This window comes from Nicotiana tabacum, chromosome 10, assembly GCF_000715075.1.
Source record: "Nicotiana tabacum cultivar K326 chromosome 10, ASM71507v2, whole genome shotgun sequence".
NCBI lineage: Eukaryota > Viridiplantae > Streptophyta > Magnoliopsida > Solanales > Solanaceae > Nicotiana > Nicotiana tabacum.
The window spans coordinates 136,852,421-136,863,799 of NC_134089.1; the positions used below are offsets into that span (position 1 = coordinate 136,852,421).

The 11,379-nt window shown below is 35.8% G+C and overlaps 1 protein-coding gene across 1 annotated transcript; it reads left to right on the forward strand.

The window, feature by feature from the left end:
• The first annotated feature begins 2,114 nt into the window (after positions 1–2,114).
• LOC107816915 (uncharacterized) lies at positions 2,115–5,750 on the forward strand. The gene is made up of 4 exons (XM_016642695.2): positions 2,115–2,360; positions 2,582–2,652; positions 3,059–3,145; positions 5,476–5,750. Exons 1-4 carry the CDS (start codon positions 2,237–2,239, stop codon positions 5,497–5,499), a joined length of 306 nt encoding a protein of 101 aa, XP_016498181.2. The 5' UTR covers positions 2,115–2,236; the 3' UTR covers positions 5,500–5,750.
• The last annotated feature ends 5,629 nt before the right edge of the window (positions 5,751–11,379 follow it).

Sequence of the window (11,379 nt, forward strand, 5' to 3'; positions counted from 1 at the left end):
TATTAATCGCTAAATGTAACATCCTCTTATGCACTTCTTGCTATTTTTTTCCCAGCCCCTCAGATAAGCTTACCGTTAATAAATGGAATTTATCCTTCGGTCGTAAAGTGCTCGTTCACTTTTTCAATTTTATTGAAAAATAATAATAATAATAATAATAAATTTCTTAATACCTTTTGCAAGTTACATGACTTAAATCTACTAGGCGAATAAATTACATTTTCTTGAGCATATTTTTTATATTAACAAATTATTTGGTTGTCTCCTTCCACATGTATATAATACTGTATTTATTCACTTTCATCAAATATTTATAATTTTCAATAATCGCTGCCCTCGGAGAATGATATTGTGTTCCTCCTCTTTGATAAGCTTGACGACAAGTAGGCAATTCGTCTCCACTTTTAATTTTTGTATTCTCTTCCTTTTGCTAATTGAGACCTTATTCGATGTTACATAGTTTTGTAAAGATGATTGATGTAGAATTCATTTACTTTCTCCTTAACAATCCCTCCAAAAGTAACATCTTTAGTTTGAGTCTTCACATTGTCATCAATAAGTTTTTATTTATTTTTCTTGCATAAGTAATTGATCAAATTTTTTAGTTTGGCTTGTTTTAGATATAAAAATTTGTGAAGGAAATATTTCATCAATTTCCTTAGGTACATCTTTTCAATCAAATTTATGTTTTGCTCTTCCCGTATATACAACTTTTATTTATAATACCTCATCCAAGTATTGGCTTCTCATTCAAAGTATTAATCCCATTCTATTGAACTTATTCCATGTTCATTTAAATAGTGAACAATCCTAAAAATATGCACAAACCCTCCACATTTTTATCATATTGTGCACACTTAGGAGACTCAATTATTTTCTTAGTAATATCAAGTATCAAATAAAGTGAAAAGGGAAAAGCAAAAAAAAAGAAGAAGAGAAAATGCATAAAATACCTATTAACTTGTCCGGAAAAATTATTTACACACCTAAACTTTACGGGCGACCTTTTACCCCCCTATTCTAAACTTAAGTGAATTTAATACCCTCTTGAGTGATGACATGGCGTAAAACGTGTAGTTATGCGCGTGAAGGCAAAAAAAAATAACTTAAAACTAATTTAATGGTCCAGGTGTCACTTTCCTATTGGATATTATAACTAATTAACTTAATACTACTTTTTTCTCTTTTCTTATTCATTTTTCTTTTCTTTTTCGTTTTTTTTTCTCTTTCTTCATTTAACATAAGTAGTGAACTGGGCGCTACCTTGGCTAAAATATCCATTTCCGGTGACCTTATTCTTATCTACATCCTTCTTCAATTGAGATTTTCTCCATCCGATTTTTCATCTATTTGCTGAAAAATACCTCTTTAGAACCAGAAATAGTGTTTAAAAAAAGACAAGGTGTCACCGGAAAATTCTCCGGCCGGAAAAAATTTATAGGTCCTTAACAGGTGGCTCTATATCTCAGATTTTATTCACTCTTCCAATATAAAACTAGGAAGAATAAAGTGACAAAAATTCTACTAAGGAAACCCATACGAAGGAAATTAGGAGCACAAACCCAACTCATCAAAAAATAGGTACCAACGATACCAAACTTTCCGCCCAACCCAAAATTTCTCTCTATCCCAAGCCTTTCGACGCTTTTTCTCCTTAATTTTGTGTAATGTCAAAGCCACAAATAAATTTATCTACAATGAAAAAAGAAGAATAGAGATAGAGATATTTAAGGGAGTTTATGGCTGTGAATGGCTTCCACAGTGGCAGCAGCAAAAATAATGAGGAAGAAAGGTGAAGAAGATGAAATGAAAAAAATATAGAAAAGGAAAGAAGAACTATATATATATATATAGTGTAGCATTTGATACATGTATGGCGTGTGTTAACACATCCCACCACATACATGTATAGCGCGTGTTAACACAACCCACCACAAGACTGGTTCAGTATTTTGAATGAGGTATTAAATTCACTTAAGTTTAGAATAGTGGGGTAAAAGGTCGCCCGTAAAATTTAGGCATATAAATGATTTTTTCGGACAAGTTTAATGGGTACTTTTTGCATTTTCTCAAAAAAAAAAAAAAAAAACAACAACAACAACTAACACAGACAGAAAAAAAATGAAAAGCAAGGCGTTTGGGCCGAATTCTAAGCGTTGGTCGATAAATCGATTTTAACCACCGCATCTCCGCGGCTTCCATTTGAGATAACTGAGAGCTGAAAAAGCAGACCGCCATGGCAACTTCATTGGCAGCGATGACGGCTCGTCGAGCCGCAACCTTCACTCGCTCCCCAATCTCAAGCTCTACGACTCAACCAGCTTCTCTTGCTCAACGCCGCGGCCTTGCCGGCGCTGCTGGTATTAATCTCACATTTCCTCTCTCTAAACTTTTAGATCGATTCAATCATTTCTCTGATGTGGCTCAGTAGCTCTGGATGAAATTAATGTAAGGATGCTGATCCCTGAATGTATACTACCATTTTTGTGTATGTATGTAGGTAGGGGTGTGTGTGTGTGTGTGTGTGTGTGTGAGTGTGACACGGTGACTGATGATATTGAAAAAATGGATGTAATTTCAGATCATCACGGGCCACCTAAGGTCAATTGCTGGAAAGAACCTATGAATCCCGCACAATGGAAAGAAGAACATGTGAGTTCTCTAATTTGATGCTTTAGTTCTAGGGTACATTTTTTTGTTATTTTGTGTTCATCAGGAGTAAAATACATGGAGCTTAAATAAACTAATGATTGTGCAAGTTTGGTGTTTGTAACATGGATATTGATTGGTTTGAAAATATAATTAAAAATGCAAAGTTCATAGTGTTGCCTGTCTTCCTATTTCCCTAAATCATCTCTAGATATTTGTGCCAAATGTCTTCTTAGTAGAGATGAAGAAAAAATATAATTCCAGAAGATAAAGAGTAATATTCTATCACTCTTAGCTGACAATTCCAGTTCGCAGAATCATCTGTCTCTTTTTTGTTGCTCAATAGGACATGCTTTCGAGCCTTTTGATATTAGTTGAAATATCAAACTTATATGTCTTGAACTTGCAGTTTGTGATTATATCTTTGTCTGGTTGGGGCTTGCTTTTCTACGGTGGATACAAGCTCTTCACCGGAGGCAAGAAGAACAAAGAAGAGGTACTCACGTGTTCCTTCGAAATCCTGAACACTGATTGGTACTTTTACATTTCAGTTTTTCAACTATTCCAAGAATTGGAGATAAATCAAATCTCCTATAGGAGTAATGTTGCTTCCAATCACACTGACCTGTTCAATTTGCAACTGGTAGAGCTTTTTAAGCCCAGTTCATTAAAAACTGATTAAGGAATAGAGGAATGTCATTGACTGTAGTAGCTTACTTTCCTATACTTATGTGGAGCTATAGTATGGGCATTATTGATTGAAGACCATATATGGAAATCTCATAGCGTCAGATGGGATGATAACAATTCATGAGTTATTTATGCACTATTATTTGAATAACTATACCTTAGAATCTATGAATAAGTGGTTTGTAAACCTTTGAACTGTTCATCCAGGGTTTGAGGAAAACAGAATCCTGCATTTTTTTTAGTGCTTCCTGAAAGCAGTGGCTTTAGATTCTTTTTTTTTTCCTCTGATGATGGTGGTCTGCTGGCCAGCATAGATGTTATTGTTATTTTTTTTAATAAGGTAGATATTATTGTCATTTTTTAAGTTATATTTGTTTCCCTCAACTTTCATCTCAGTTCTCAGAAAGTAAATTAGTCCTGTTTGACTTTGGTTCTCTTTTTACATGGTGCTTCTTAAGAAATGCCTTTCAGCTGATGTATAAAACAAAGGGAAGAAAAAGGAAGACTTGTGTTTGAATGATCATTCTAGTTTGAATTTTAGTTATTAACTGAACGAGAACAGAAGGAATGTTCTATCCATTTACTTCTTGCAAATACTAACAGTGTGGACCAGTAGCAAAAAAAAGATTAAGGGTCGTTTAGGAACAAGTTTAGAATTTGAAACGTTGCCTTGGTGTATATGTTTTTAACTTTAGAAAACAATTCCCCAAAAAGCAGTGTTTCTATGAATTACTAAATAGGTGCTTTCCATTATTCATTAGTTAAATACACGTCTTTGCTAATGTTTTACTCAATTAGTGATCAATCTTTTAGTAGAGCTTATGAGTAATGACTAATATCAAATGTCTCTCTTTTTCTTTTAATCAGTTGATCACTAACATCAAATTTAATCAAGCTTAATGCAACTATTCTGGGAAAGATTCCCATGCATCGAAGAAGTTTAAGGACTCTTGTTGTAGATATGTTGCCTATTCAAGTAATCACTTTTTTATTTTGCTCAGACCCTATTCCTTTCTTCTTTTTTTTTTTTTGAGAAGGTAACCCTAGTGCAATCATCCATAGTTACAAAAGGTGGAACAAAAGTGTATTAAGCCTTAACCTACTTACAAGGATCCTAAAACATCAACAAAAGACTCTAGATCTTCCATGTATTCTTGCTTGGACCAAAAATAGAAAAGGGATAAACATTGCATTTTCAGTTTCTGGATAGAGCTGTATTTATCTTCGAAGCATCTTTGGTTTCTCTCTTTCCAAATTGTCACCAAATGCAAGCTAGGACAATCTTCCATTTCTCTTTCTGATTGGAGGAGCTACTGTATCTGTTCCAGCATTCTAGAACTTCATGGGTATCCCTTGGCATAACCCACATGCTTAGACCCTATTATTGAGTTTCCAAGTGCATTTGCCTTGATAAGATTATGTAAAACAATTTCTGTAATGCGTGAGATGCCACTAGGTCCAACTTGGTTGAATTGGGGTTTCTTTGGTTGGTACTATGAAATAAGATTATAAGATGTGACTGGAAATGCTATCTTGTGGAAAATGAATTCTTACTTTTGGTTAATGAATAATACCAAATAAACTGAAGAAAAGTTGAAGAACAATGTCACATTCTAGTTGAATTTGTACTTGTATAGCAAAGATATAGCTGAAGTCACGATTTATGATGGATAATTGGGTAGGGGCAAAAGTTTCCTATCATATAATGCTAAAACGACTTAGATTACCGCTTTTGTATTTCATGAAACATTATTTGACTAGATGTAGAGTCTAAGATATAATTTAACTTGATTATTTTAAAAAATAAAACTTACGGCAAATTTCATTTTTGTTTTGTTTACTGAATTTTAATTCTTGATACTTGTGAAAGGTGTATAAAGTAGTGCTATTAGCAGAATGTTGTTGGAATGGCCCAAAATAGAATGAGTGTTATAAATTGGGATTGGGAGACTAACTTTCTTTTGGGGTGTGGGGGAGTTATTACTAGAAATAGTGGCGTCTTGGTCTTTGTGAAAGTGATTATATGTTGAAAAGTAATCATTTCATTTGTGTATCCTTCTTTCTTGCCCAGGAAGCGGCGCCTTCTTTAATCGTGATTAATGACAATTATATGCTATTTATTTCTTATATTTTCAGAAATTGGTTCAAGCGGCACAGTAAGGTGTGAATTTCAAGGCATTATCCCAAGACTGGGATTTTTTCAAGTCCCAGGTCCGAGGGTTTCTCTCTAATAATCCAATTGGTGGACATGACATAAGTTCCTTTCTTTTCTTTATATTGGTTTCTTCCTATTGTTACAAATGACAATGAGAGTTTTTGAGCCAGTAAGTCGCAGACAAAGTTGGTTGTATCACCATTATCAGTTCAGTATCTCCTTATAATATCAAACTATATGGAGTGGTTTATGCCCATTTGCTTCTCTTTGCTATCTTCATCTTGCTTATGCTTTGTCTAAATTCTGTATATCCATTTCAAGATCCCATAGCCTAAATATCATGCAGATTTTGAACGTCAGGTGATCTGGAGGCGTTGTCATAAACAAATTTACAAAGTAGTATCACTGGGATTTAACTACTCAACATGTCGTCAGACTACAGATACAGAGTAATATATTCAATGACGGTGATGAGACATTCATAAGGGTTCTTGTTTAGATCTGTATTCTTATCACTACTAGTCTTCAGTACGAGAAAGCCTAATTTACTCAGAACATGTTCTAAATCTTAATTCTTCGTCATCCAAACCATGGCTCTAAAAGTTAAATGCCTAGATTTTGTGTCTTTACCCGGTGAACACGAGGAGGCTTGTTTCCTTTCTTTTCCCCTATTTTATCCATGGTTATGCTTTTCTGGTGTTCCTTTTCCAATATCTGGTTAGGAGGGAATGAATTCCTTTTTTGTGTGCACTTATGTTGGGAGGATGGGTGTAAATTTTAACCCGGTGAACACGAGGAGGCTTGTTTCCTTTCTTTTCCCCTATTTTATCCATGGTTATGCTTTTCTGGTGTTCCTTTTCCAATATCTGGTTAGGAGGGAATGAATTCCTTTTTTGTGTGCACTTATGTTGGGAGGATGGGTGTGTTGATTGGGGACATGGGGTTGTTTGAAGAGACATAAAGTTATTAGTGAATAGAAGCTACAAATGTTAAAATTTACAGCTGCAAGAGGGCAGAATGGAAGTATTCCCCTAAGCTAATCTTAAACATGACACTTTCTGCTATCGACTTCTAAATGAAGCATAACATTAGCATTTTTAGAACTGCTGTTAGACTAAAATTCAGGCTTGTCGTTGTGGTCTCCATCCTCTCCCTCCTCTCCCAAGCTGGCAGCAGAGCCAGCAGTACTGTCTGTCTGTTCTTCTATGTCCTGATCACTGTCAACTTTAAAGTTAGCAATTTTTGCATGTAGATTGTCCACATGCTTTTGTTCTCTATCTTCTCTGATAGAGTCGGTTTTTCGTTGTGGTTGTGCAGTGTTATCTGATTTTTGATTTCTGGCATCTTGTGATCCTCCAGAATGATCTCCCTCTTCTTCTGTTACTTGATAATAGTCAACCTCTTTGTCTTCATCTTCTTTGGCACCCCTTTCAACAATAGTCGCATGTTCAAAAGAATTTGGAAGATTGTGAGCTTGCCCTAGCTCTGTATCTTCTCTGATGGTGCTGGTTATTTCCTCTGATTGTACTGTTTCATCTGGATTTTGATTTTTGACCTCTTGTGAGATGCTACTGTCTCCTCTAGAACTCTGGAGCAGCTGAGTTTCTGTGTTACTGACTTTTCTTTGCTGCCCTTCCTCAGTCTTCTGAGTTGCATCAGGATTCATGACTTGAGTCCTTTCCTCTGCGTCTGCAAAATTGTTAGGGTTTGACCGTGTCCTACCTGGTGGACTATCATCATGATTTGTGCTAACATCTTGCGTTCTGTCTTTTCCTGTATCTAATTTTACTCCTTGTTCTGTCCTTTTCTGGTTATTGATTTGTGCCTCTGAATCTTTAACTTGTTGAACTTTATTGGTCATTTCTATCCCATGAACTTCCTCATCAGGTTTTTTCCTCACGTCCACGCCCATGTCCTTGTTTGTCTGATGACCCATTGTTTCCAGTGTACTGCCTCCAGCCCTCTCGATCCTTTCGGTTCCCATTTTTACTTTCAAGAATTTTCTGTTTCTCATGCTTGCAGTTCCACGACTTTCAGGATGCATGCCACTTTCATCTGCCTGGCGCTTAACAATTGTTTGCCGTCTCTTACCTCTTTTTTTCCTTATGTGGTCCTTGGTCACTTTTGTTGTTCCTCTGCTTGTTGAATTCTCTTGCATTTCTAACTTCATCACACCTTTATCATTCACTCCAAATTCATTCCTTTGCTTTTGCACCTGATTTCTATCATCTTCAGTTTCCTTAGATGCATTGTCATTAGTGCACCTTTTCTTGTCTAGATAAGGTTCTTTCTCATTCTTATAACTGTTAGCATTCTCTCTTTGTCCTTCATTAATGTGAGAAATGGTGCTGTTTCCTGGAATATCTCCTTGAGAAGTTTTCAGCTGCTGAGACTGCTCTTCTCCAGTTTTGCCGTTTGCGTTTTCAAATCTCTCTCCATCTTTTCCTGTGTCATCAACATGCCCGGTGAATTCCTCATTTCTCGTATGGGCAGATTCATTGACACTGCTGTCTATGTCTTCTGCTGAATTTTTCTGATCTTCTCTTTTGATGGATTCATGCAACTCTTCACTTGCTCTTCTACCATCATGTCCAGCAGCCTCAGTGGTGAAATTTGTTGCAGGATTTGATGGGTCATCTGCACTTACTGACCAGACCTTTAGAGGTGATAATTCCAGACGGTGTTTTAAATCCTCAATTTCAGCCTCTTTCTGTCTCAAGGTTTCAGAAAGTAATGTAACTTGGGAATCATCTGACTTTGTTTCGATGTGTTTTTCCTGAAGCATCTTAATTTCACCCTGCTTTTCCTCAAGGGCACCTTCTGTTGTTCTTTGTTCTTCTTCAAGGGAAGAGATTGTCGACTTCATCTCCAAGATCCTACTGTCGAGATCCATTTTCTGCGTACGAAGCAAGTGTATATCGGATTTCATGTCCTCTATTTGCCTTCTGGCTTCTTTTGCCTGTTCTCTTTCTTTCTGTTGCTCAGGTGAAGAAAAAAGTGTTATACTTAGGTAGCATAATGAACTCGAAAGTTTGCCAACGGCAGAAAATATAATGATTGTTATTTGTCTCATAAAAAAATCGACTGATCATGGGATGGGTCAGCGGGTAATGAGGGGAAGGGGTCCACAACATAGCTTGGTAACTGCATTACACTTGTGGTTTGTCATAATTTGAAGAACTTTATTGATCATTGATTATTCTATACAACTGTTAACACGATTGAATTAGAGTTTTGTCATCCATCTTTTCCCTTACCAAAAGAATTAAAATGCACCTGTATTCATTCAAGAATTGATTTAACATCCGGACCCAGTCTGTGTTTTGTTCTGAAAAGTTGTTATATAAAACCGTTCTTTTAAACTGTATACTTGTCCATTGAGAGGTACTGATTCCTGATGTTTTGGATTTCACGTTTACCAGTGAAAATACTGGTAGTTTAGTTCATTTCTTAGTGAAGAAGTGAAGACTGAGTGATATATATTATGTAAATAGAGGCTGGCCACGGACAAGCGTTCCTCTTTGATCAACACACACACAGGGGGGTGGGGGGAGGGGGGAGAGACCTGCAAGAGAAGTTGAAGGGTGTTGAGCTCGCGATCTTTCTCCTTGACAAAGAGGCTGCAGATGCGCCTGTCCCTGAGCTTGTGGAGAGTCATAACTCCAAAAACGGCAGCACTAAATGCGAGCAGCAGCAGAAGTCCATATGATCTTCCTTTGCTTCCTGTGTTTTTACTGTGCCTCATGCTTTTGCTCTATGTCCTTCAGGAAATGTGTAAAGAGTTGTGGGCAAACAAACAAGAATGGCCTTACTAATTAGCTCTTTCAGTAAAATATAATTCTTATGTATTAGAGGTAGAGTGCTGCTTGTCATTCAAAGTGCTCTCACACAGAAGAGCCACACAAATGGTGTAATTCTGGTTTATAAAGGAACTAAAGAAGAGTAGCGAAAAAAAGGAGATTTTTTGAAGAATACATGTGCATGGCATGGGGACTGTGTACAAAGGGCAGCTCATTCTGCCCAATTTTTTTCTTTTGAAGTCAATCATTCTGCATCTCTTGCGGTATAGGTTAGAGTTTCCTATTTGAAGGCAATGCAGTTTTCCATGCGTTACAATATTTTTGTAATTCGCACATACTCTCCTTTGTCCAATATTTGGAAGAGTAAAATGATGGGAATCTGTAAATCTCTGGATCATTTATTGCTGCGCACTTAAAAAATCGAATACAACAACAGCTATGCCTCATTAATCCTAAGCAAATTGAGGATTAACTATATGAATTCTCACGGATTATGCTACAATGAAATAGGTATGTAGTTGTAATACAATTACCATTGTTTGCATCAAATCATTGATAGTACATACCATTAATCTTCGACACAAACTTTAATCACCAAACTAATAATTAATTATATGTATACTTTTGTACTTTCAAGGTTAAATATTTGGTTTGATGTAAATATCATAGGTGAATAAGTCTTCTTTGGTATTTTCCTCCCTCCCCCCTTCTGTTTTTCCAAATTCGTGTTTGTTGATTATGCACTGAGCGATAGGTCAAAAGGTTCGGCCTTATATTTAGGAACAAGCAATTTATCTGGACTATCTACTTGTTTCAGTACTTCACTGGACTTTTGGTTGACCTTTATTAAGGATTAGAATTGGGAGGGAGCAGTAACTTAAACCCAAACCTGAAGCAAAGATATGGTTGAGTAGAACCAAACTGATCTCATACAAAAGCCTAACTTCACTCTCAAGTATAAATCCGTGGAACTATTTTGCTCCCTGCTGCCACTTGATTTTCTTTTTCCTTTAATATTTTTTACTTGAAAGCGATATTCTTACTTCACGTATTTATGAACTATCTTATGGTTCTTGAATTGAATGGTTGATTGTCTGATGGAAAGAAAGAAATGTAACTGCAACAACGAGTATGCTAATATATACTAGTATTGAGTAACAGTAAAGAGATTGCTATACCGAGTAGCAACACCTAAAATTTTGTGTGGGATTTTGCAATGCGAAAGTTGGAATCTTTATTATTCAGAACACATGTACAAGTTAGTTAAACAAGATCTAATTTGAAAATTATAAGAACTGTTATACTATCATAGATTTGATCAGAAAAATAATTTGATTTACTTAAGTAAGGTGCCTTACTTTATTGTTAAACATATATTTTTATTTCAAATTCTTGTAGCACAAATAATTTCACAGACACACAAGTTATTGTGATATATTTATGTGTGAAACGGAAATGGATATTTACGCAAATAGCTGGCAGGATTTAGTGTTTATTTTTCTAATCCGGTATACAAAGATTATACACTGATTATACACAAATATTAAGAGTATTAAGAAAAGGGGATTTTCCAAGAATCTAAAACCGCAATCCCTTTTGTGGGTCAAATACCTCCTATCTCTACCGTAGGTGCCAAAGAAGAATGAGAAAAAGCCCGAAAAAGAGCAAAAAGAGCATACTCTGATACAACAAACAGAATAAAACCATATGGAAGTCCTAATTGTATGACTTTGGTATGATGACGTTCTAATGTGGATTCACCTAGAGCATCACGCCACCATACGAACATGGTATATAGGATAAATATGAGGCCCAAACTGAGAAGTATGTATGTGTGTATGTATATATATATACACACTATATCCGGTTATTTTTGTTTAAGCAGTTAAATGGAAGGCTATTTAGGTTAATTTAAAGAGGAATTTTGAGAAATGACTATTGTTTAGTGGCTATTAACTTGCTATAACTACCATTTACTTAATTACTCCCTACAACTATATTTTTACTTGTTATAGAGTGTATTCGATGTATTCAAGCTACTGTATTCATGAATACAGTAGCAAAACTCGGCGAAAAACAAGGAAG